At 43.0% G+C, this 27914-nt stretch overlaps 1 protein-coding gene across 1 annotated transcript in view; it reads left to right on the top strand.

The window, feature by feature from the left end:
* The first annotated feature begins 13059 nt into the window (after positions 1–13059).
* The window catches only part of EMILIN2 (elastin microfibril interfacer 2), an 89338-nt gene continuing 74483 nt past the window's right edge, over positions 13060–27914 (top strand). The window contains exons 1-2 of the mRNA XM_040354030.1: positions 13060–13514; positions 24175–24297. Of these exons, the coding sequence (XP_040209964.1) occupies positions 13381–13514; positions 24175–24297 (257 nt within the window). The 5' untranslated portion in view covers positions 13060–13380. The remainder of the gene's footprint in view (positions 13515–24174; positions 24298–27914) is intronic.

The following is a 27914-nucleotide window of genomic DNA, read 5'->3' as shown; positions in this document are numbered from 1 at the left end:
AAAATCTACATAACCTTGTAACTGAATTGCACTGGGACCCCAAGCTAGTTACATGGCTGGGTGTGAGCCATTCCAGAACTGGGCCACCTGCCATTACATGTGATATAGTCTGGGTGTTGTTAACATTAGAGGCTGTCTGCCGTCATATCATATTGGAAGACAGTATGGTAGCTGAATGCATGAGTTAGCATGTGGAATAGAATCCTGCTGTATTAACATTACCCATGACTTTACAGAGCATAGTGAACACACATTAGACACACATGGGCTAATTTAATGTGCTTATTGCAGTAAACCATGGCAAACCACCAGAAGTAATCTTTCATTGTTCAGACTGCTCTTAACCCCTTTGCGCCGAGCGTATGCATATATGCGGCCTCAGCTTAAGGGGGTTATACCGGCATGATGCCCGCAGCTGCAGGCATCATCTCTGTATTTTAGAGTGGGCAGTCGGCTTTCCATGGATAACAACCGATGCGGCTAAAAGCCGCTCGGCTGTTATCCCAGAGGAGCGGGAGGGGACATCCCCCCTCCCGCCGCCTTCCGCCGATCTTACCGTGCCTCCCATCCCACCGGGAGACCAGCTCCTTGATCCGGCAGGTAGAGACAGACTGGCAGGAAGGCAGAAATGGCTTTGTTCCAGTCTTCTTTCTGTAAACACGGAAGCAAAGTCACAACGTCACTTCCAGTTTACTCGGCTGCCAATGGCGCAGGTTTTGAAAAAAAAATACAATATTCAGAATCGCCGTTTTTGCCGATCTGAATACTTTGAAGTGCAGAGGAGGAATTGGGGGTCTTCTAGACCAGTGTTTCTCAACTCCAGTCCTCAAGGCGCCCCAACAGGTCATGTTTTCAGGATTTTCCTCCGATGAATTGGCTGTGGTAATTACTAAGGCAGTGAAACTGATCAAATCTGGACCAATCGGGGAGAGAAGACTCAACGAGTGACGGCTCACTTGGACAGTCTTCCACCCATCACGTCCGGCGTCTCGCAGCTCTTCCCGCATCCGCGCCAGACCAGGCCTCATTCGCGGCCGCCGCAATTAGGAAAGACTGACGACAATGTGACTGGCGACAATGGCTAATCTGCGATACTCTGCGGACTCTATTCGGGGTCTGAGACAATTCGCAACAGCATTACCAGCCGTCACCAAAAAGGCCTTAAAAATAGAGCAACTTTTGAGATTCGATCGACGATCGACCATCAAAAATGTAAACTATTTAACCCAGCTCAAGCACATATCATGTGCCTTGATCAACACAAGATCGGCAGTAAAACACCGATTAGAAATCCACGATTTCTTACTACAAAACGATCTAGACTGCCTCTTTATTACAGAAAGCTGGCTCTCAGACGACTGCAACACCATTCTCGGAGAATTGGTGCCAGAAAACTATCGCATTATAACGGAAAATAGAATAGGGCAAAGAGGAGGAGGCCTGGCGGTGATCCACAAGAATCACATTACAATCACTAAGCCGGTCCTTCAAAATCCTCTTCCATTCATGGAAACCCTAACTCTTCAACTTCAAACTTCCCCCCAGGAGACTGTTCACATTCTCCTCTGCTATAGGCCACCTGGGCCAAAATCGCAGCTTCTGCCATCATTAATGGAGTTTATCTCCACTTATACCCTTAACAGCAAACACCTTTTGCTGCTCGGGGACTTTAATCTGTGGGCCAACTCCGCACAGGATCCCATTGCGGACGCCTGCATCGATCACCTGGAGGGATTAGGGCTACAGCAACTTATTTGCGGGCCAACACATGCTTCAGGTCACACACTCGACCTAATTTTTAGACAAAATCTGAAAATAAGCATTTTAGAAAATGAACCATTGCCATGGACAGACCACCATGCAATCAATTTCATAATCTCCAAAATTCCCCCAGTGATAAAAGCACCCAAGCCGGTGACAATACACTGGGCTAGATCTCAGAAGAAGCTCCATTCGGAACTCTTCAAATCCACCTTGGAAAACAGAATCAGAACAATCCATCCACATCAAACAGCCGCAGATACACTGGATGCCATAAACGCAGCCCTGCTACAGTCAGCCGATTTAGTAGCACCGAAACGCAAAGCCTGCATCCGAAAAAGAAAGTCTGGCTGGTTCAACAACCAGCTGTCGCTTCTGAAGCAAGAGCGCAGAAGGGCGGAAGCCGCCTGGAAAAGAAGCCCTGCAGAGGATAACCTCATCATCTACAAGGCAATAACAACACGATATCATAAAGAAATCTTCAAAGCCAAGAAACATCATTTTTCTGTGGCGATTAACAGCGCCCTAAACCGCCCCCGCGAACTCTTCAAGATGGTCACCCAGACCATGAATCCAGGATGTCTTGAAGTCCCCAACTCAGACACCCAAGAGTTCTGTAATGAACTATCGGATTTCTTCATCAACAAAATTGAAAGAATCCGGGAAAGCATCTTGCAAAACAATACCCCCCTCAACCCCACTGTCAATCAACCACAAAACACCCACAGAAACGCTCTACAATCAACGAAGTTCACTCTGGAACCGATCTCCATCGATACCACAAAAAATATCATTGGTGCTTTGCGGAACAGCACATCGCCCAATGATATCATCCCCACCAAACTGCTGAAGGAATGTGCCGACATCCTGGCACCACCCATCACACAGCTTATAAACCAGTCATTTAAGGAAGGCACAGTGCCATCCCTGTTGAAAGAGGGCACAATCCAGCCCATCTTGAAAAAACCTAACCTGGATCCCAAGGACCCAACTCACCGCCGTCCCATAACAGGCCTAAATGTTCTCTCCAAGATAATGGAGAAAGTAGTGGTACAACAGCTGCAACAGCATCTAGATACCCACAATCTACTGGATCCATTACAATCAGGCTTCCGTCCCGGACACGGGACAGAAACGGCCTTACTCAAAATATGGGACGATGCCCTCGAGGCCGCAGACGAAGGAGAATCTTGTCTCCTGGTTCTGCTGGACCTAAGCGCAGCCTTTGACACGGTAGACCACAAACTGTTACTGATGCGACTAGCCAAGGTAGCAGAAGTCCTAGAAGGTGATTTACCATGGTTTTCTTCCTTTCTTGAAAACCGATCACAAACAGTTAAATTGGGTTCTTTCACGTCGGAAAAGCGCACGGTGTCATGAGTCCCCCAAGGATCCCCCCTGTCACCGGTGCTTTTCAACATCTATCTTCGCCCTCTCTTTGATATTATCAGTAGCCAAGAACTACTCTATCACTCTTATGCAGACGATACGCAACTGTATTTTCGCATCTGCAACAAAAAGGATCATCATCCCAGTTTAGAGAAATGTCTCTCTTTGATAGAAAACTGGATGACAAAGAGTTATCTTAAACTCAACAGTTCCAAAACAGAACTCCTTATGTTTCACGCCAGCCGAAAGAGTCAACTGGCAACAACCTGGACACCCCCGCCCATTCTGGGCCAAATCATCACCCCTAGCTCCAAAGTCAAAAGTCTCGGGGTCATCTTCGACACCTTCATGACAATGGACGCACAAATAGGGTCAGTAGTCAGCGGAGCACACCATCTGTTGCGCCTACTACGCAGACTTATTCCATTTATCCCCAAAGAAGACGTAGCAGTCGTGGTGGGAACAATCGTGAATTCCAGACTGGACTATGCCAACGCCCTGTACCTCGGACTCCCAAAGTACCAAATCTCCCGTCTGCAAGTCGTTCAGAATACGGCCGCCAGACTGGTGACTGGGAAAAAAAAATGGGAATCAATCTCACCTTCGTTGAGAACCCTTCACTGGCTGCCAGTAAAAGACAGAATTGCATTTAAAGCACTCTGCCTGACACATAAGTGCATCCATGGGAAGGCTCCGCAATATCTTTGCGACAAGATAGAACCTCACAATTCGAATCGCGTTCTGCGATCCACCGACCAAAATCTGGTCAGGGTACCAAAAACCAAATACAAGTCCAAAGGAGAAAGAAGGTTTGCTTTTCAGGGTCCTAGACTATGGAACGCTTTACCAACCAGCATTCGGTTGGAGGAAAACCACCTGACTTTCAGAAGACAGATCAAAACTCTGCTCTTTTGATGTCATGAGACACGAACAACTAGCGCCCAGAAGCGATTCATTTCGCATGCGCCGCGCTTTATAAGTTTTTCATTCATTCATTCAAATCACCTGTGCAAAATAATGGAAAGCCTGAAAACATGACCTGTTGGGGCGCCTCGAGGACTGGAGTTGAGAAACCCTGTTCTAGACCCCCGGTCCCTCCATAAAGAGTACCTGTCACTACCTATTACTGTCACAAGGGATGTTTACATTTTTTTTTTTAATACAATGTAAAAAAAATATATCAAATTAAAAAATAAATAAGAAAAAAATTATGTTTTAAAGAGCCCCTGCCCCCGGGAGCTTGCACAGCAATGAAAACGAATACGTAAGTCGTGACCGCATATGTAAATGGTATTTAAATCACACATGTGAGGTATTGCTGCGATTGTCAGAGTGAGAGCAATAATTCTCACACTAGACCTCCTCTGTAACTCTAACCTGGTAACCGTTATTTTTTTTTTTTAAACATCACCTATGGAGATTTTTAGGGACTGTAGTTTGTCCACGAATGTGCACAATTTTAAAGCATGACGTGTTTGGTATCTATTTACTCGATGTAACATCATATTTCAAATTATACAAAAAAATCGGGTTAACTTTACTGTATAGTTTTTTTTGAAATTCATGAAAGTGTCCTTTTCCCCAAAAAGTTGCGCTTATAAGACCGCTGCACAAATAACGTGTGGCATACAATATTGCAACAATCGGCATTTTATTCTCTAGATTATCTGCTAATATATATATATATATATATATATATATATATATATATATATATATATATATATATATATATATATATATATATATATATATATAATGTTTGGGGGTTCTAAGTAATTTTCTAGCAAAAAATACAGATTTTAACTTGTAAACACCAAATGTCAGAAATAGGGTTATGCCGTGTACACACGGTCGGAAATTCCAATGGAAAAAGTCAGATGGGAGCTTTCCATCGGATATTCCGACCGTGTGTATGCCCTATCTGACTTTTTCCATCAGACTTTAGCTAGAGAGCAGGTGCTCTATTTTTCCATCGGAAATTCAGACAGAGTTTTGCCCGGTCAAAAGTCTGATCATGTGTACGCGGCATTAATCATGAAAGGGATTTTATAGTAGGCCTTGCACCTAAATGACAAGGTTAGCTTATTAGACGAGGGTTCTCCCTCATTTTAGTTTGCCGCACTAAACTGTCAGAAAACACGTAAGTTGAAAAAAAGTATTTAGATATACTGTACTTACTTTGTCCCTGCTTCCACCCCACTCCCACTTTAAGACAGTTATTTGTACACGTAATAAAAGATCAAATCTAGCTGCAACGAATCAGCTTTTGCAGAGTATACAACTAATATTCTATTGGTATCTTTGAGGACATGCACACCATAGTGTATGCTTAGTTAAATTCAAGTCATAGTAATAATAATAATAATAATGGTATTGGCTTAGTGCCACTATATTAAGAAGAGAACCAGTACGATAAATGTCCCATGTGTAGGAATGGCTTCTAGAGTATTTGAGGTTTTCCTGGAATGGGAGGTGATTCATGTAGGTGGATGTGTCTGCTTTGTTGAAGCCTGTTTGTAAATATTTTTAGAAATCAAGGTTATGTTTCCTTTTACAGTTTATGACACATATTTATGCTGTTACATTGTTTTTGTCTTTCAGATATAAAGTTTATGTTAAACAGGAGTTTTTTTCTTTTTTTTTTTTAAATATACTTTTAGAAAATTTTCAAGAAAAGATACATCAAGGTTCAGAATTGATACATCACCAGGAGAAGGTACCACATAAATGTGGTACATACTGTATAAAGGGTCTGATGTGATGCAGCCAAAAAGAGATTAAAGTGGCAGTAAACTTCTATCTCTGACTTTTACTTATAGGAAAGCCAATGATAAGGCTTACCTATAAGTACTGTAAATATCTTATAAACTAGCACAGTTTAGGAGATATTTACTGAAGTGCATGCTGGTGATGTCACTGGCGCATGTGATCTGAAGGAATTGCATATGGCAGCTCTGGCCACTCCCACCGCGTCTCCGGGTGTTCTCTAAATTTAACCCTTACAACAAACTGCAGAGATGACCTATTCTAGGACAGATTCCCAATTCATATAATGTGTATGATATATAACGAAAACTAAGCACAATAAAAATTAAACAGGGGCTTTTAATGTTGATAGCAGTGTATTGTGAGTGTAAGCTGCATGGTTGTGAACATCAGACAGATAGGAGTATTTCCTAACTAAGAAGAACCCTGAGCATTTCAGCAATGGAGGCCAGTAAACTCCAGATGTACTGTGTGTATGTTTGTGGGGATTTTTTCCTGAAGAAGCATCATGACCCAACCATGGTCAGTGAGTCACAATATATCAATAATACATATCCCTATGCACTGTCACATATTACTTGGTGGAGTTGACCTTTACTAGTAAATCAGTATTAAAGTGGAGTTCCACCCATAAATATAACATTACATCAGTAGTTTTAAAAAAATGTCATTAGTCCTTTAAGAATTTTTTTTTTTTTTAAGATGCCTTCAAAGTGTTGTTGCTAGGCAGAATAGTTAATCTTCCCTCTTCCTGCACCTATGTGCTTAAGCTTCCTAACCTACACTGCACGGACTCTTGGGAATGTAGTGGGTGTAACTTTCCAGGAGTCTGTGCACTCCCCAGTCTCGAAGAATCATGTGACTTGGACAGTACAGGTGTTGAAACCTGATCTGAAACCTATTACACTGCTTGTGCAGCACTGAGCATGTGCGAGATCTGCAAGGCTGAAATCCAGGAAGTCATACTGTCTGGCTTCATGATGCCCACACTTAAGATGGCCCCGGTCAATTTCTATTTTATAAAGTGTCTAAATGCTGTAACAACCTAACAAAACGGACCTTAGTTTACAGACTAACTTTACTAGAATACATTAAGCTTGTGTATTACAGGGGTATTTATATTTAAAAAGTGAAATTGTGGCCGGAACTCCGCTTTAAACTCAAAAACAAAAATGTAATATATTGCAACTTACTATTTCTTAAATTGGTAACTGCCTGAGTTTTCTTCTCCCCCCTTTGTCATCCCCTGGTGATCAGGCCAGTAACACATGTCCTAGGGTGTCTCCATTCGATTGCAGAAGCAACAGAGACACTGTTCGACAGCAGCATTGTTAATCTATGTAGACGGTAGTGTTAGATGCACTAGCAGAATTACATGGGCTAACAAATTGAAGCTGAACTCCAGCTAACACTCTTTTTTTAAAGATTTTTATTTAGCATAAAAAATTATTCACATACAAAATGGCAGGTAAGGGGGGCGTGGTTTCTGCATGGAGCTGTGATAATGTTTCTTTAGTGAGCTCCAACACTGGTACTTTCTCTAACTTGTTATAGCGGCATGCCGAAAACACACACTATGGCCAAGAGAACGGGAAAGACCCTGTCTATGAAAAGTAGCTCTTTGAGCTCTATTAAAACATCCTTGTGCACGGAACCAGATGATTCCCATAAGACAGACAGACCAGGCTGCTCTCTTCATGGTGATGGCACTGGCTCTGTCTCCAAACTCAGGCCTGCACCCAGACACCCGTCTCCGGCTTCATCCATCGACTCCGACAGGGACGAGGCTTCTTCTCACTGCTCTGAAGTTGCAGCCTTAATAAGTGGTCTCCCTACTAAATCTATGCTTCTCAGTTTGGAAAGGGCGGTCAAAAAAAAAAAGTGTCAGCAGGGTGAGCGGACCTCTCACAGATTTTGGTCTGAGTGGAAGGGTCAGAACACCGTCTGGATCGCCACGCGGCAGCCATTTGAGATCTCCAGCAAAGCACACGCAGCCTTATTATCGCTCATCAAATGGCCCTCTATAAGATAAAGGATCAGGAGAATGGCAATCGGAGGAACAACACCCGAATTCGGGTCCACTATTTTGAGGCGAAAAAACTTTAATGAGAGAGGCCACCACTTTGGAATTCAACGGTGTTCACTTATCTTTCTTCCCTGACCTTGTCAGGGAGATGCTGGGGTGTCGCAGGGCCCTGAAACCCCTTATGGAAAAGCTGCGCAATACCGCCATTAATTTCGATGGGGATTTACAGCTTGTCTTAAAGCTAACAGGGATGGCAAGTCGGACATTCTCTGCTTCCTGGAGGATCTGTAGAAGTTCTGCCTGGATCTCAACATCAATCCACTAGAACTCCCGAGCTGGCAGGAAGATATTCCAGCTCTTTCCCCTTCTGCCATGAGGGGACACGGCAAAGGTCTCAAGGAAGCACCGCTTTACCACGCTAAACTCAACTCCACAACTGGAGTAATATCCTTCTTACTTATTGAATAACTGCTGGATTTGCACCTTTACAGTATGGCCTTTTATCTTCTTTAACCAAATGTTTGGTATCTTGGAGCCTGCATATTAATTTCCTTTCCATACCGTTTGGGCTGATGACTTTATATTTGTTTCCCCATGTTTTTTCTACCCCAGGCTTTGTCCTATAGGCCCTACCTTATATGACTGGTCATTTGTCTCGTTTACTGCCCCCATTGTTCATGGGATGTTATTTAATGTTATGCTGTTATGTTACTATCTGCACTTATATTTGATGGCATTTAAGTCTGCACTGTATCCAACTGGGAGCACCTAGATAGTGTCCATCTTTACCATTGATGCATTATCTGGTTCTCGGAGCTACCCCCTCTCCCTTACAGGGTTCCACATGGCTCCAGCCCTCCTTTTAACTGCTCTTAATTGGGTGTCGCGCTTGGGGGGGTGGGTGTCCATGTTGGTGTCCTGTATACGCACTGCAAGGCTTTGCGTGCACGTTTAGGTTGTTTATATACAATCTGTCTTGTTTTCTATAAATTCTTTTGCTTTTTCTCCTTCCCCTTTTCTTAAATTTTTTTTTCAATTTTCACTTTCTCTGTTTCTACTCCCCCCTCTTTTGGCCTGCCTCAATACTAATAGTAGAAGATTTTTGCTATGAGAGAGGTCCCTCTGTGGTCCCAATGGCATTGATTAATTTGATATCCCTTAATGTTAGGGGTCTACACACCCCTGGGAAAAGACACAATCTGTTTAGAGAACTCAAATGATTACAGGGAGACATGGTCTTCTTACAGAAGACCACCTAACTCACACTACTGCAGTAAAACTATTTTCTCCAAATTATCCACTCTGGTACTACAGTCTCTCGAACATAAGTAAAGAGAAAGGTGTAGCCATTGGATTCCGCAGGGGAACTTCTTTCACATATGAATCTGCACAAATTTACTGTATGTCTATGGCAGATATATTTTTCTGAAAAGCAGCCTGGCTAATTTGCCATGCACATTGGCGAATATTTAGCAACCAACCATGTTCATAGGTTGTTTATAGCATCCACTCTTACTAAACTAAAAAAAGTCCATTCATTCCAAAATCAAATGTTGAAAGCAAACAAAATCTTTTGAACAACAAACAAACATGAGAATTTTCCTAAGGCCAGCCATATCTGCAATATTGCTAATAAGTGATTTATATCGGCCTGCTCCAAACATTAGCCACTCCCCTTCCTCCAAAAACGTATTAGCAATATTGCAGATACCAAAGGCGCCGCATCAGAAGTTCATATGAACATTTATCACCTGATTTTAAGCTCTGTCTTTGGGACTTCTAAATTATACAGCAAAGCAACACATTTATTTGATTATTTTAATTATTGATTCCCACTGATTGATGGACCAATATCACTAATGTGGTTTCACACGTGTATCAATAGATTTACATCACTAATACTGTATGTGGTTTAGGTTTGCGCAACTCCTATATATATATATATATATATATATATATATATATATATATATATATATATATATATATATATATATATATATATAATGTGTGTGTGTGTGTGTGTGTGTGTGAATTGAGTATTTAATTCTTGCACATTTTCCATCATCATATATGTATATATGTTTGTGATAAAGTATTTTTCACATACATTTTTTTTACATTATATATTGCAGATATGGCTGGCCTTATATATTATATATAGGGGACAATGATGAAGCCATGTGTTGTGACGTAACGCATGGCCGGAGACTGACGTCGACACACACCGAAAGTGAAGTCAGAAGGCGCACAAACTCTGTTTTTTATCTTTACGCAAATGTTAGGATTGTTTGATGTAAGAGTCCATTCATTTTCAATAAATACTCTAGTTTTTTAATTTACTACGGTATGGGAGGCATCTTTTTCCCCTCAATCTCTGTTTGTACTGGAGCCTTTAGACACTTGATAGCTGGCTGTTATTTGGAATCCAAACGCTTGGTGACCTGGTATGTCAGAGCAAGACGTGAATACCCTAACAAAGATCGTGAGGTGGAATCTTACGAGTGTTGAAGGACCTTATATCGTTTGCTCGATATTTTTACGTTTTGGAGGCGAGAGTTCTGTGAGCACATACTAAGCCGGATGAAAAGAATATATATTTGAAAAAAAAATGTAATATCAAGAACTACATGGATTAGAAATCTATTGGGATTATATTTTATTTTATCACTTTTGTCACGTACAGGGCTGCCATTGGGAATTTTGGGGCCCCTTACACAGCTTCAGGCATGGGCCCCCTGGAGAAGAGAACCTGGGGGAAGGGGGGGTGCTGCCGCCGCAAACTGAGAAGCGAGGGGGTGACGCAAGTTGAGAAGCAGGGGGGAGTGTCGCAAGTTGAAAAGCGGGGGGAGCTGCCGCCGCAAATTAGGGTTGGCTGCTGACGATTTTTTTTTAAAAAAAAAGGGGGATGCTCTCTCGGCCCCTTAGAGGTCAGGGGGCTTTGGGTGCTGATGAAAAAAAATGGGGATGCCGTCCAGGGCCCTGGGGACCAACGGGCCCCATAGAAGTCGGGGGGGGGGGCTTTGGGTGCTAACGAAAAAAAAAATCTTAAAAAAATTATAATCACGTTCACATCACTACTTTGGTAAGTGCAAAATATTTAAATTATATATCCAGTAAAACTATTTGCTATGCCTTAGTTTATGAATGAACAGGAATCTCTGATTCCTGTTCATTATTCTGTGCAGCTGAGACTGCAAAGAAAGGGCTGATGAATCTGCCTTCAGTCCCTTTCTCTGTCTCAAAAGTGAGACATCGGGGGTCTGCTTAGACCCCTGATATTTCACCTAAGCTCCCCAACGGAAGTCCTAAAAAATAAAAAAATAAATAAAAATTATCTGGAATCATTTCTTGTATATGTGATACTTCAATAAAAAATTGAAAGTTGAAAAAAAAAAATATGTAAAAAAATAATTAAATAAATGGTAAAAAATTATAATACAAAAAAATAACACAAAAATAAAAAAAACTACTGACACCAGTGGCAGAACTACCAGGGTCGCACTCATAGGTGTGTGCAGCCTTATGCATTAGGGTGTGCACCCCAAAGCTCAAAAACACGTGTGTGTGTGTGTGTGTGTGTGTGTGCCTGCATGTGTATGTATACACATATATACACAAACAGACACACTCTTATAAATAAATGTAAACAAACATTTAATAATTTATAAAAACATGGATAGTGTCAATATAGCAGTGGATGGTGTCAGTTGGGCTTGGGCAACAGGGGGAATCTGTGCTGCCCTGGCTACTAGGGTTGCCACCTTTTCTTCAAGCCAAACCCGAACACTTGCGGCGCATTATTATTATTTTTTGCAGTAAATGTTGCATATATGCTGAAAGTATGGTCAATAATTCCAATGTGCGAAGGGAGCGGGCCGGGTGAAACCAGAAGTGTTTTCATTAAAAAGTTTCTGCAATGACACAAACACGTGACCTTCAGAATAATAGACTGGGCAGCAACTGCCTCTGTGTTCCACCAGAAACAAAGGTCAATCTTTTGGTTCCCCCTGCTATTAGCAATGGTTCCTTTAGAATGTGCTATCTGTCATTCAGGCTTTTTACTCTATGCTGCCATCTACTGGTGATTTAATAGAAATGCCATGAGTTTTACTTTCCCCATTAGCAGAACTATAATCCTTTTTTATGGGTTACCTGATTTTGACATTCCTTTTATCAGGGATCATCAAACTACGGCCCTCCAGCTGTTGCGGAACTACACATCCCATGAGGCATTGTAAAACTCTGACATTCACAGACATGACTAGGCATGATGGGAATTGTAGTTCTTGAACAACTGGAGGGCCATCGTTTGAAGACCCCTGAACACTATAGGATTATAAAAGACCTGGGAGACATTTAGGTGCCCCAAGGAAAGTAGTAACATAGTGCACAGAGCTCGCCAGTGGGCGTGGCCAAATTGCTCTTGCTGGCTGACATCACCACCCCACCCTTCAGTGATGCCAAACCTGCCCCCAAACAGCCGCCTGCAGCGGCAACAGTTTTGTGTATGACTATCTTGGTTACTTGGGGAGCCACAGCCTGGTCTAAATAATGTGTCCGGGTTTCATGTAGACTAAAACCCGGACACCTGATTCAAAACCCGAACTGTCCGGGTGAATCCTGGACAGGTGGCAACCCTAGTGATTAGGGTGTGCCCAGGCACACCTAGCATACCCCATGCGCACACCTATGGTCGCACTTGCGACTGGGCTCTGGCGTTTCACCGCCGTGAAGGGCGGGAGGTGGCCCACTGCAGGACCGTAATAAAGGGTCCCATGATGGGATCAGTGGGAAGACCTTCATGATTCTTGCTCCGGGGCCCTGAAGGTTCTAGTTATGCCTCTGCCTTGAATTACAGACACAGCCCCACACCAGAGGAAGGATTTTGGCTTTCCCAGAGTTCAGTAATATTTTCTAGTACAAGTAAGAAAAGATTTCCATGACATGTACACTTCTCATTTGGACTTTTCTAGCAACAGGCTCTGGGCCATCAATGACTTTGGCTGCAAAGCGAACCATTAGAGCTGGAACATCGGCCAAAGCCGCTCTAGTCATCTTGTAAACTAACAGAAGCCTCCAGACAAGGTAGGCTGGGATCGTCCTGAGCACATCCCTACATGGACAGACCTGCTCTCATCATAGGGTGACGGCTCAGCACGAAGTCCCAGCAGTCCGGACTAGGACTTTCATCTATGACGTCATGAGGAGCGGAGTGGGAGGAGGAGGTGTGGAAGGGAAGGATGAAGCATTGCTCGGGTCTACAGAGAAAGAAAGGATCTCCGCTAACAGGGAGGATCACATCCATTCCCCATCCATCCCATCACTAGAGAGGAATCTGGCCGGGATCGGAGCTTTCCTCCTCTACACTCATCGTCTTCTGCCCAGGATCGCTGATCGCAGCTTCTGGGGACAAGTTGTGTGCGGAGTGTGAGATGATGGGGCGGTCAGGGGAGCCTGCTGGAGTCAGTCTATGGACGGGGCTCCTTCTTCTTCTCATCACTGGAGGACTGCTTATTGAGGGAACCCCACCACAGCTCACCTACCACCGCCCGGCACAGAGGGGCAAGTAAGTGCACTTAGGTCACCAACCTTTACCCCACACCATTGTTACCAACTCCGTCCACATGGAGCTTTGGAGGGAGAGTCCTATGATCCAAGCCTTCAGCTGCTTCTCATTTTACTATTAGTGATAATAACTTCTCTGTATGAGGGATCCTTCATTGTACCAGCCCAGAGTTTTCATATTCTTACCATCAACTACTATTTACTATTACTATTACTATTACTATTACTATTAGTGATAATAGCTTCTCTGTATGAGGGATCCTTCAGAGTTTTCTTATTCCTACTACTATTTACTATTAGTGATAATAACTTCTCTGTATTAGGGATCCTTCAGAGTTTTCTTATTCTTACCATCAACTACTATTTACTATTACTATTTACTGTTACTATTAGTGATAATAACTTCTCTGTATTAGGGATCCTTCAGAGTTTTCTTATTCTTACCATCAACTACTATTTACTATTACTATTTACTGTTACTATTAGTGATAATAACTTCTCTGTATTAGGGATCCTTCATTGTACCAGCCCAGAGTTTTCCTATTCTTACCATCAACTACTATTTATTATTATTATTATTATTATTATTATTATTATTATTATTATTTACTATTGTTATCAGCTTATTTCCTCTTCTTATGATCGTGTTTCCTATTTCTTTCCTACTGCGATCAACTTATTTACTGTTTTCTTATAGTTTATTTTTTATTTTTATCATCTTATTTCCTATTGTTATCATCTTTTTCCTCTTGTGATCATCTTATTTACTAATGTTTTCTTATTGTTATCATTTCTTTCTTCTTGTGATCATTGGGCCAGATCCACAGCCAGCGGGCGCAACTTAAATATTCCGATTTAAGTTACACCGCAGCAAAATTTCTACCTAAGTGCCCGATCCACAAAGCACTTACCTAGAAATTTGCAGCGGTGTAACTTAAATCCGTCCGGCGCAAGGCGTGCCCAATCTAATGGGGCGAGTCCCATTTAAATTAGGCGCGCTCCCGCGCCAGATGTACTGCGCATGCTCCCGACGCTATTTTCCCGACGTGCTTGGCGTTACGTTACGTTGCGCCGAGTTTTGTGAATCGCGACGGGTAAAAAAGAGATGCGGCGGGAAAAAAAAAATGTAAAAAGAAATTTGACAGCGATGCGGGAAAGACAAGTATACTTTTACATGGTGTACTAACTTTACACTTTGTAAAAGCAGCCCTATCTTTGCGACGGCAAACTAACACTTACGGAGACTTAACGAAGGGAAAAACCTTTGTGGATCTCCGTAAGTGCTAATTTGCATACCCGACGCGGAATTTCGACGAGAAATGCCCCCAGCGGCGGCCGAGGTACTGCATCCTAAGATCCGACAGTGTAAAACTATTACACCTGCCGGATCTTAGGAATATCTATGCGTAACTGATTCTATGAATCAGCCGCATAGATAGAAACAGGGATACGACGGCGTATCAGCAGATACGCCTGCGTATCCCTTTTGTGGATCTGGCCCATTGTCTCCATTGTGATTACTTAAGTTTCCAAAATATTTTACATCTCAGATAAGTTTTATGAAGTCTAATGCCGCGTACACACGATCATTTTTTCGGCATGAAAACGTCTTTTAAAATGATCGTGTGTGGGCTTCACATCGTTTTTCGGCTTCTGAAAAACGTCAAAAATAAAATTCGAACATGCTGCATTTTTTAACGTCGTTTTAAAAAATGTTGTTTTTCGGGTTGTAAAAAATGATCGTGTGTGGGCTAAAACGACGTTTTAAACCCACGCATGCTCAGAAGCAAGTTATGAGACGGGAACGCTCGTTCTGGTAAAACTACCATTCATAATGGAGTAAGCACATTCATCACGCTGTAACAGACAGAAAAGCGTGAATCGTCTTTTACTAACACGGAATCAGCTAAAGCAGCCCAAAGGCGAATAGAACTTCCCTTTTAGAGTGCCGTGGTACGTGTTGTACGTCACTGCACTTTTTTCATCATTTTTAAAAAACGATGGTGTGTGGGCAACGTCGTTTTTTAATGATGAAATGCTGAAAAACTATGTTTTTTTTCATGCCGAAAAATGATCGTGTGTACGCGGCATAAGGATTGGTAAACCTCATGATGGTCATACACGCCTTGATTTTATTATCCAGTCGATGCGTGATGCAATCATATCAATCAAAAATCAAATAGGCATAACTTCCCTTCCGATCGATTTAGACTTGATTTAAAAATTTCGGGCTGAAATCGGACCTAAAACGGTCATCGGGGACGCACCGAACCCCTGCTATGAGCCGCATGTGGCTTAGAGGTGAACCCAGCAGAGAAAACAGATTCGATTTGAGGATGGGAAAATGATCAATCGTTTTGCATTGAGTGGCAGCACTTGGTTACGAATACAATGGTATTTCGATCAATAAGAAAGCGAAAACAGAGATGCTATCAATAACTTACGATTGTACCTTCCAACTATCGATCGAAATCCACTACCCCAAGTGTGGCATATTGATCCAATGGGTTGTTGACTATAGATAATTTATTAGAGACGGGAGAGATTGATTGGAAAGGGAGATCAACCATTTATTGAAACGTGTATGGCCACCATAATCCAGATAATACACTGTACGTAGTGTATTTTTATATATTTTTTTATTAAAAGTGACATTTAGCCCCCTTTCACACCGCTGCAATTTGTCATGCGATAATTTTTTTTCACGTGATTGTCCATTTGTATGTAGTGATTTGACAGTTTCAAATTGCATGACAAGTCGCACCCCACTGTCCGCATTTAAACTGCTCGAATTGCTGCGACTCCGAAAAAGGTTCCTGCACTACTTTTTGCCGATTTTTATTGCGACTCGCATACACTTCTGTTGTATGAAGTTGAAAGCCTCGATGTGGCAGAAGTAGCGTGATTTCAAAGCCGCCCCGGCGTGAACGAGGGCTTACTGGTATTATAATTCATATAATATCTAGTCTAAAATTGTAAGGGCCCGTTTACACCACACGCAGTGCTATTTTTTCCTGCTTCAAAAACGCATGGAAAGTAGGTTATATGGGTTCGAATGGCCTCGTTCACACCGGTTCAGTACGTTTCAGTTACAGGGGGGAAAAAGTACAACATGCTGCTTTTTTCCTGCACAGATCTATACTGGAATGTGGTAAAATGCAGTGGAAAAAAATAAGGGGGGTAAAAAAGAGCATCTGAAAACGCATAAAAAAAATTCACGAGAACGCGTTAAAACTGTGCATACAGAAACGCATCCAGAACGGATTTGGAGGACATGTTTGAGGTGTGAACGGCACTGAATGCTAGTGGAAAGTCAGTTTCCTGCACTCCCCTGAAATTCCGATCCAGTAATGTCAATGAAGGCTGTAGGGAGCCTCTGCCCATCCTGATAGCAAATAGACTGCACTCATCCACACAGCTAATGCAACACATGAATATGTTCCCTTCTAACATGTATAGCGAGAAGTATGTCACCAGCACACCAAGGATCTCCAAAAAAGGGTCCAAACCTTCAAGCGGAGGTTCACCCTAAAACCCAATTTCTAACATTACAACCGGCATACTAAGGACATTTACTGTATGCAGGTCTTCTTTTTTTTTTTTTTTATCCGTACATACCGTTATATTCTGATTTTGTCCAGGGCTTCCGCATTCTGATGACTGCGGGACTGGGCGTTCCTATCCTTGGGGTAAATGATTGACGGCTTGTGAAACAGTTCCCCTGTCGCACAACGCGCGTCACCAGATTTCCGGAAATAGCCGAGCTGCGAGTCGGCACTATACGGTGCCTGCGCCCGCTGTGTAAAGCTGATTGCGCAGGCGCCGTATAGTGCCGACTCGCAGCTCGGCTATTTCAAGAAATCTGGTGACTCGCGTTGTGCGACAGTGGAACTGTTTCACAAGCCGTCAATCATCTAACCGAAGGATAGGAACGCCCAGTCCCGCAGTCATCAGAACCCGGAAGCCCTGGACAAAATGACAATATAACGGTATGTACGGATAAAAAAAAAATGACCTGCATACAGTAAATGTCCTTAGTATGCTTAATATGCTGGATGTAATTATTAGAATTTTTTTTTTTTAGGATGAACCCCCGCTTTCAGCAACATTTGGTCACGTGCCTGATGAAGGGGTCCTGTGAGGCTCAGACATGTCGCTTTTGTGACTACGATGTGATCACCAGATAAAGCTTTAGACCTTTTCTGGAGATCCTTGGTGTGCTGGTAACCTACCTCTTGCTTTGATTGTCTTGGGTCTCCAGCCAATGGTCGCGGCAACACCCACTTTCTGGAACATGTGCGTTGGGAATATTGAGCTTTGACTTGTGACATGTATGGATATTTTTCTATATGTATCTGATGGTATTAATGATTTCATTATTAGATTGGGTTTTGTGGATTTCTGTTTGGCCATTGAGTACAGCTGTTTATTTTATTTGCCACTTTACATTCTTGTGCTGCCTTTGGCAAAGGCTACAGCTCTGTCACTGCTGTCATCCAGATAACTAGGAATTTGGCATGTATTGCCCTTTATAGGCTACAATCTGAGTGCCATACACTGGCTGCTAACATGGCATATTATTGGAGCCGATGTGAATCAATGTTGGTGTGTAAAGGAAACCAGTACTAAGAAAATACTTAGCTGCCGGGCTGTCATGCTGATCCAAAGGCTTCAGTACATTCATTGAGGATGTTCTGTACATTTTTGCCAGCAGCTTTCAGATTCTGGATCAGTGATTTAGACATTACCGAGGCAAGGCAGCCAGGTAACCAGAATGTTTAAAAGGAGAGAATGATTGGCAGTCTAGATATTTTCCCCAGAATTTAAAGCGATATTAAGCACGTTATATTGCAGATCACCAATTCTTCAATGTGGCGGCAGCATCAGTTTCCTTTTCTTATGCCGCGTACACACCATCGGAAATTCCTACAAGAAAACCGTGGATTTTTTTCCGACTAAATTTTGGCTCAAACTTGGGTTGCATACACGCTGTCACACAAAATTATGACCGTCAAGAATGCAGTGACGTACAACGAGCCGAGAAAAATGAAGTTAGATGATTCCGAGCATGTGTCGAATTGATTCTGAGCATGCATGTTTTTTTGCGTGACGGAATTGCATACAAGCGATCTGAATTTCCGACAAGAACTTTTCCTGCCGGAAAATTTGAGAACCAGCTCTCAAATTTTTGCTGTCGGAAGTTCCGACAGAAAAATTCAGATGGGGCCTACTCACGGTCGGAACCAAAAGCTCACATCAAGTTTTTTCTGTCGGAAATTCCGACCGTGCGTACGCGGCATTAGGCTTTTTCCCTTTTTCTACCTAGTGATCTGGGTGGTAAGTCTGTTATTTTTCATCTTCTTTAATATACTAAATTGCCAGTTGGAGGGTTGAGAGACAAACCATTTAATAATGACGGGGTACTTACAATGATCAGCTTTTACTCATTTACGTACAACCTTTATCCCAAAAGAAAAAAAAAGCTGTTGCTGTAAATGCTTAAAAAGTGTCAGCTGGAGTTTGGCTTCACATTGTTAGTTAAGTCCATTTAATTCTGCCAGTACATCCATCATTACCTTCTATTCAGATTGACCATTCGTCTGTCCAAAGGTGTTTCCATTGTTCCTCCATCCAAAGTGGAGACACCCTTTGTGTTACTGGCCAGATTACCAGGTGAGAATTTGGGGAAAAAACCCTAGAAAAAAAAGAAAACTAATGCAGCCGCCACATTTAGATGAAACTCCTTCCACTAGCTGCTCCTTTCCCTCCCTCTCCCTAAACATTAAAGGGGTTGTAAAGGTAATTTTTGTTTTCCCTAAAAAGGTTCCTTTACCTTAGTGCAGTCCTCCTTCACTTACCTCATCCTTCCATTTTGCTTTTAAATGTCCTTTTTTCTTCTGAGAAATACTCACTTCCTGTTCTTCTGTCTGTAACTCAACACAGTAATGCAAAACTTTCTCCCTGGTGTGGAGAAAGCCTCTTGAGGTGGGAGGGGGTGAGCAGGAGTGTGAGGACACTCTCTACCCTGCAGATAGAGAAAAGACCTCTGTGTTAGTAGGCGTCCTGACACTCCTGCTCGCCCCCTCCCCCCTCAAGAGACTTTCTCCACACCAGGGAGAAAGTCTCCCATTACTGTGTTTAGTTACAGACAGAAGAACAGGAAGTGAGGATTTCTAAGAAGAAATAAGGACATTTAAAAGCAAAATTGAAGGATGAGGTAAGTGAAGGAGGACTGCACTAAGGTACAGGAAGCTATTTAGGGTATTTTTTTTTTACCTTTTACAACTCTTAACTTTTAACTCATCACCGCTCTCGATCCAGCACTGTGCCTGTGTGCCGCAATGCTAGTCTCTCTGCCTGGTCTCACAGGAGATTCCAAGAGCAGCGGGAGCCACTGGTTCCTGCTGCTTTTGGTCAGATCCTATTAGAAGGGGTGTGTGGCCAAGCCACGCTGTGTGTGTCCTATGGATGCACATTGTTCAGTTCCAGATTATCTGTCAGCCAATGACCACTGTTCATTGAAGCAAACGGAAGCTGGTTATTTTTTATTTTTTTCCCCCTCATGCTGTCAGCGTGAAGAAAAGGAGAAAGCCATTAACCGGCTTCTGTTAGAGGGACATTAGTACACATCAGTGCTCTCCAGTGCTGCTTATCAGTGCCCATCAGTGTTGCCAATCAATGCATCATTATCAGTGCAACCTCATTAGTGCCTCCTGATCAGTGCCCACCAGTATCTCCTCATCGTGACCTGGGGAAAAGTGTGTGGTCCATTCAGGCTCGATAGGGAGGGGGTATGTGGACAGGGTATCCCCAGCTGCTGCTAGAGCGCTGACAGGGGATAGAGCCCATCTTGGCTTCTGCAAAGGTTTAAGCAAGGAAGGGTAACCCCTGGAAGGTGCACATTTATGGTGTCCTACTGCAATGAATGGAGTGACAACCTCAGCCTGGACTCCAATAAGGCCACACCCCCAGCACATTTTACTCCACCCCCGAGAGCTTAGCCATGCTGAAAGTGCTGCCCATTAGTGGCGCCTCATCAGCGCACATCAGTAAAAGAGAAAAATTACCTGTTTGCAAAATTTTCGGCCTTTTCTTGTTTGTTTAGCCAAAAATAAAAAAAAACAGTGGTGATTAAATACCACCAAAAGAAAGCTCTATTTGTGTGAAAATGTCATATGGGTACAGTGTTGCATGACCGCGCAATTATCATTCAATGTTTGACAGCTCTGATAATTGGCCTGGGCTGGAAGGGGGGTTTAAGTGCCCAGTAAGCAAGTGGTTGAGTAAAAAAATTAAAAATATGAGCCTTTTAATATGGAGGATTGGTAAACTACAATATGTTACATTTTTGTTTCTGGGTTTATTACGGCTTTAAGACATTTTGCATAGCAAGGGGAGATTAATGAATGGGAACCCGTGATCAGTTCGATTATTATTAGGAACTTAAAGTGGAGTTCCAGTCTATTGTTTGTAAAAGCTCAAGGTTTTTTATTTTCAAGCATTCTATGCATGAAGGTAAAAAACCTTCTCTGTGCAGCAGCCCCTCCCACAGCTCCCCCAATACTTCCAACGATGTGCATGAGTGCATCGGCTTCCCGGGACTCTGCCTTCTTATTGGCTGAGGCAGCAGCAGGGTAGATTTGATTTAAATTATAATTTTTAAAGAGCAACTGTCATCTCTGTCCTGCAGTAGCTCCTCCTCTGACCCGCTGTTGACTTCCCGACAGTCCCATTTACTTTAATGGGACGGCTGGTGATGCGGCAGTGACACAACAAAGCTAGGGACGTGGCGGAAGCAGGTGAGTGGATGCCCGCTAACAGGCACTGCCATGATGGCTCTGAAAGTACAGGGGCTCTTTAAATGTAAGGACTTATTATTGCTGGTAGTTAGAATCTTTAATATCTGCAAACAAAATGAAGGTTTCCTGTTTGGAAGAATAAGCTGTCAGGTTAGTAAAACAGCGATATCATCAATCGTACAGTTGGCAATGTACATAGATTTGCAAAACAATGGGATAAAGGAATATTCCTGAACTTTGTTTTATCTCATGGCTATTGTGAGATTGTGAATGTAGTGCATGTTATCTCAGCTTGCATAGTTTGGATTTATTAAATGCGTTTACCAAAATTGTAACTATTGCAGAATATACAGCCTCATGCTCCATAACTAAGCTTAATTTCATGCTGAATAAACAAAATTATTATTGCATCTTTTACTCCAAATGCATTTTGTTAAAATAAATTTGCTAAAAATAAATTGATTAAAATAAAATCAGATTTAAATAAAAAAAATGGATTTCCCCCTTTTTTTTTCACCCTGGGCAGCAGTGGAAACCATTGGCTACTGCTGCTGTCAATCACAGACAGTGAGGAGAGATGGGGGCAGAGCCAAGCCACTTCTCTGTGTCTTGAATGGACACTCAGAGCAGCGGCTCGGGAGAGAGCCTGCTTGAGTGCCACCATAGCAAGCTGCTTGCTCTGGGGGCACTCAGCAGGAGGGAGGGGCCAGGAGAAGAGGAGGATCGGGGACTGTTCTGTGCAAAATCTCTGCACAGAGCAGATGAGTATAACTTGTTTGTTATTTAAAAAAGAAAAAAAATTGCCTCTAACTATAAAAAAAGAAATAAAAAAAAAATCACTCTGGCCCATATTCTCGAAAAATATCCGCCTGCTGCGCTTAGGGCACTTACACTCCGCTGTCCCAACTTACTGGAGCAGGTGTTGTATTCCCCAAACACTTGCTCCATAAGTTGGGACAGCGGAGTGTAAGTGTCCCGGTGTAGCCTGGCGGATCTCCAAGGGGGCGTCTTCTATTCAAATGAAGCGCGCCCCTGATGCGAAAGAACTGGGCATGCGCCGGGCTGCAAAAAGCCCAGTGCGCATGCTCCAGTTCTCGGCGGAAAACGTCAATGACGCCGACGTGTGCGTCATTGACGTAAAGTCGTATTCAAGAACGACTTACGTAAACGACGTACTCGACGAAAAAACACGACGGGGACCCGACGCCATCCGTAACATGGCCTACGCGAGACTTGCGGAAATGTAATCCTCCATATAGCAGGACTAAATTTCCGCTTGCGCAAACGACGTTAGCGACGGTTACGCGACGCGAACTCGTTCGGGAATCGGCGTAGAAGGATCATTTGCATATGCAAATGACTCCTTCACGTAAATGCCATCTAGCGGCGGCCGGCGTCATTGCATTTAAGATCCGCCAGTGTAAGTGACTTACAGATGGCGGATCTTAAGTGTATCTATGCAAAAATGATTCTGAGAATCAGGAGCATAGATACACTGGCCAAAAAAGGGAGTTACGATGGAGTATCTGACTTACTCCATCGTAACTTCACTGAGAATATGGCCCTCTATGTTTAAACCTACTCCTTCACCCCCCTAAATCCTATTCTAACTACCCTGTACCCAGGGGCGGACTTACAACTCATTGGGGCCCCCAGGCAATAGGAGATTATGGGGCCCCTGGGCAATAGGAGATTATGCCCCCCCCCCCTGGGCAATATGAGATTATGGGGCCCCCAGGCAATAGATTATGGGGCCACACAGTGTATATACACACACACACACACACACACACACACACACATACAGTATACACACACAGTATACACACACAGACACACAATATACACACACAGTATACATACTGAAGAGGTAGGGCAGCTATAATCTTGGAATCTTTAAAAGAACACAGATTTTTACATACTGTCCCTGGTTGTACTGAGGCTGGCAACCCTGATGGGCCCCCCTTGTGGCATGGGGCCCTCGGGCAGTGCCCGAGGGCCCCATGCAGTGCCCGAATGGTCAGTCCCCTGCCTGTACCTATTCTGAGAGCGCTCCGGTGTGGTCATGTGTCCAGCTCTCAGTGGCAGCTTCGGGGGGAAGAGGAGAACTTGACAAAGAATGCCGCATAGCAAGCCTATGGGTGACATCACCACCCAGGCATTTTTATCCGTTATCGGAAATCTCTCTTCTACACTGAAGCCGGCTGCTGGGGAGATTATGTGACTGGCCAGAGCACCCTCAGAATAGGTAGGTATAAGCATTTTTCTTTCACAGGGTAGATAGAATAGGATTTAGAAATGGGATGGGGGAACGGGGAGCAGGTTTAGACATGGTTAGCAATAGCCTGGAATTCCACTTTATAGGAAAGATCCAGGCATCATAAAACACACAAATCTTAAGGTGTCTGTTTTGTAATAGATGTGATCTTTCTGATTTCATTTATGAATTGTCAGTATATTCCTCCTAATGATGTATGTATAGGTTTACTACTTACCATCCCAGCTGAGTAACTCTATCATGTATCAATCGTCCTCTCCAACTTTTGTTTTAGCATTTGCTACTTGAACCAACTCCATAATCACTGTACAAGTTGCGGAATCTCTGGGATTTTCTAGCTGTTTGCCTATTGTGTTCTTTTGTTTTACGGTGAAGTTAGAAGTTCTTTTAGTATATTAAGTAAAAGGGAAACAAAAGATGTGCTGTCATTTTACTGTAAATTCTAACCATTGTGTTAGAGAGTAAAGCGGATTAATGGACAATGCCAGCTCATCTTACCTATCACATTGAGTGCTAATGAATAGTCCTGTGTATTGTCCTGTATAGTGATTGATCTGTCACTTATTGTGATTCTCTTCCTTTAGGAACTGGTGTGCGTACATCGTCAACAAGAATGTCAGCTGCACGGTCATGGAAGGGACCGAGAGTTTTATCCAGCCTCAGTACAAATGTGCCTGGAATCAGGTTCACTGTCAGCCAACATTAACGTAAGTCATCTGGAAGTCGCTGTATAGAGAATATAAGGCATTTTGATCACTGATAGTTTGGAAAATAGTGCTATAGTATAATTATTATGTCGCAGGAGATGCCACATAGTGCTGAAGTGAAGTGTGTGGTTTGAATATTGTCATAATTATGTAATGTACTGTACCAGAGAAAGTTATTTACTTTAATTCAACTTTATTCTAGTTTTTAATGCACAGAACGGTACAGCGTACACAATCCTATGCAATCACTTTCCACAGACTCGTTGCCAATGCAAAGAGCCAGCCATTGAGATGAAGTAAAAGGTGCGCCTGTACCCGGTTATGTGCATAAAGCATGTGAACAGACGTATGATTGGAAGGCAGCTAGTGTGTGTTTGGAGCATATATCCAAGTGGGTGCTTTGCACAACCCAAACTGCTTAAAACCACATCATCTTATTCATCAAAATGAGTAGCCATACACGGCCACTTTGGGTCTTGGAAAAGTGATGGTTCAGACTCTGCATGCTGTATGGATCCTGTACAGTCATGTGCACAGGCGGACACAAATCTACTTTAAAGGGGTTGTAAATGTTCGTATTTTCTTTTCTTAATAGGTTTCTTTAAGCTAGTGCATTGTTGGTTCACTTACCTTTTTCTTCGATTTCCCTTCTAAATGTTTTTTTCCTTTGTCTGAATTTCTCACTTCCTGTACCTCCTCAGTAAGCTTGCCCCCATCATCCGAGCTGTTCTGGCTGGGGGTTAGTCAGCGTGCTCGCCCCCTCTCTTGGGACTACATCACAGCGTCCCCCCGCAGGGATGTAGTCCCAAGAGAGGGGGCGAGCACGCTGACTAACCCCCAGCCAGAATAAATAATCAAGCCTATTTTAAAGGGATACTTCCAACGAGTTGGAATATTACCTTGTGCTGTACTGAAACCCCTGGAGGTGCTTATTATCACCCCATAGGAGATCAGATATAGCCTGATTATTACACGGGGTGCTCAATATTGGGGGGACATCACTTGATCAGTTATCTATTCAAGAGAAACTGGTATCAAAATATATTCTCCATCTAGAAAATATTAATTTCAGGTACTTACCATAATGCTTGTCGACGGAGACAGCAGTGAAGGTGTGGTATAAATCAGTGTCGTCTTGTGTATTAGGGATGAACTCAGTGTTTGGTCCAAATGTAAGTTCTGACTGAACACAGGCTGTTTAGAAATAGGTCTGAGTGGAGCGAGTTATGCCACATCTTCATATTTGGCAATGAGGTCACCATTATCCCAGCAGTTAATAGCTGGTAAGGAAGTAGCGGCTATTCGGACCTGTTGTGTCCTTACCAACCATTCGACCCATTCACTTACATGGCTGGGAATCCCCAGACAAGTAACAAATGGGCAGAGAATGGAGGGTTGGATCATTGTCAATATGGCCATTCTTTAAAAAAAAAAAAAAAGAAGAAAACGCACAGACTACTCCCTTAGGAAGTTTTCGGGGGACCTTTTGGGGTTCATGTACGAATTTTTCTTTTTAATAAAGCTGCAAGAGCAAGGTGTCATTTGCCGGTCATTGAAAACTCTTTTCTTCCTTTTGTATATGTCATTGCCAAGAAAACGTTTGAATTTGTACATTTTCACCAGGGAAGTCTCTCCCCCCCCCCCCATGCTATTTTTTTTTTTTACACCTCCCTGCCTATTAGGCAAGAAAATAGTATTTTTTAATTTGACAGATTCTGCTCCCATGGGTTTCAGTAGGGTTTGGGTTCAGCATCCAAACATCTTTACCAAACCCTACTGGAACCGAACCCAGGGCAGTTTAGCTTATCACTCTTGTGGACCAATGAGCTGACCATACACTCAGGATGAACAAAATCAGATTCCTCTGACACAGATGGTATTCTGACAGTGGTGTCAGCTGTCAGAATACCCAAATAGGGCCTGCATCTGATTGGATGTGAGCGATTCGGCCAACCATTCTCCACCCAACATCTTTGACTAAAATTGATTTAAAAGCCCCATACACACTAGGAGAACGTCGGGAGACATTTGTCGGTACAAAAAATACCGGCCGACATTCTACCTGTGTGTATGTCGGTCTGTCCAACAGAAGCTGGCCGACTTCTGTCAGACGTGCATGCTGGAAAACCAGCAGCCAACCAACTCGACCAAGCCAACTGACTCCCGATCAGTGCTCTCATCCAATGGCAGAGAGCGCTGATCGAAATGTTCTGGTGGGGTCGCCCCCATCAGAACACAACAGCTCAGCAGGGGAGAGCGCTGGACTAACCTTGTATGATTAGTACAGCGGCTCTAGACCGGAGCTGGCTTTAGCCAAAATTTGATCCGTATTTGGCCAGTTGACTTGTACATGCACTCATTATCACTCCAAGCTGGCCATGCCTGTTGCAATCTAATGTACAGTATCCTTTATAATCTATAAAGGCTCCTTCAGGTCAACCAAAACCATATAGTTGGAAGCCTGCCTAAACAAACCAATATATTTTATCCAGTCATTTACACTATTGTACTACATAGTTGTTGGATGCTCTAAGGCTGGCCATAGATTGTTCAACTCTCGGCCCGTTCAGCAGGAACCAGCCGAGACTTGAACCATGTATGGGCAGACTGAATGTGCCAAGTTGATCAATTTACTTGGGTACAACCAGTCTACCAGATTTATATGCGATAATCACGGTATTCTTCTGGCAGGGACAGCCCCCCGCCGGGAGAATTCAATAGCTCGGTGGAAGGTATTCCCCCTATCAACACTGTCTATGGTTGCAGGAAAGAAATTCACTATGGCCGACCTAATTTAGTTTGTACAATCAGATCAGTGTATGGCTTTAAGAAGAAAAGAAAATGTATAATCATCACAATTCTCAGAGTCTCTGCTGATTATATCGGCCTAATTATAATCGGCCTTATTTTGGCAGTAGACGGTTTGAGATCCCTCATCTGTGGGAACAATCATGGTCTCCTCCCTAGGTGTGACTGATCTATGTGCAGATGCAGAGAACTCGAAATAAGAAATTTGTTACCCCCTCTCCATAAAAAAAGAGGACATTTTTTGATGGGTATTGCAGACATTTTCTACAATGTTGGTAAATCGCTATGTGAGATAATGAATGCTGCTGACACTTCAAAGACTCATTATTGGCTGTTGTCCTCTCATACATGATCATTTATAACAAGTGATGTTTTAGTTTGGAGTACAGCCTGGGGCTGTGTATGACTGAACTCTAGTGATGACACATCTCCACATGTGGAGATCACTGAAAAGATGTACTTTGAATAAATTAACAGTTCTCTGGGGACTTCTGTCAGACGTGCATGCTGGAAAACCAGCAGCCAACCAACTCGACCAAGCCAACTGACTCCCGATCAGTGCTCTCATCCAATGGCAGAGAGCGCTGATCGAAATGTTCTGGTGGGGTCGCCCCCATCAGAACACAACAGCTCAGCAGGGGAGAGCGCTGGACTAACCTTGTATGATTAGTACAGCGGCTCTAGACCGGAGCTGGCTTTAGCCAAAATTTGATCCGTATTTGGCCAGTTGACTTGTACATGCACTCATTATCACTCCAAGCTGGCCATGCCTGTTGCAATCTAATGTACAGTATCCTTTATAATCTATA

The sequence above is a fragment of the Rana temporaria genome, chromosome 5 (genome assembly GCF_905171775.1).
Source record: "Rana temporaria chromosome 5, aRanTem1.1, whole genome shotgun sequence".
Lineage (NCBI taxonomy): Eukaryota > Metazoa > Chordata > Amphibia > Anura > Ranidae > Rana > Rana temporaria.
The sequence above is the reverse complement of the archived record's forward strand: the minus strand, read 5'-3'. Positions and strand labels throughout refer to the sequence as shown.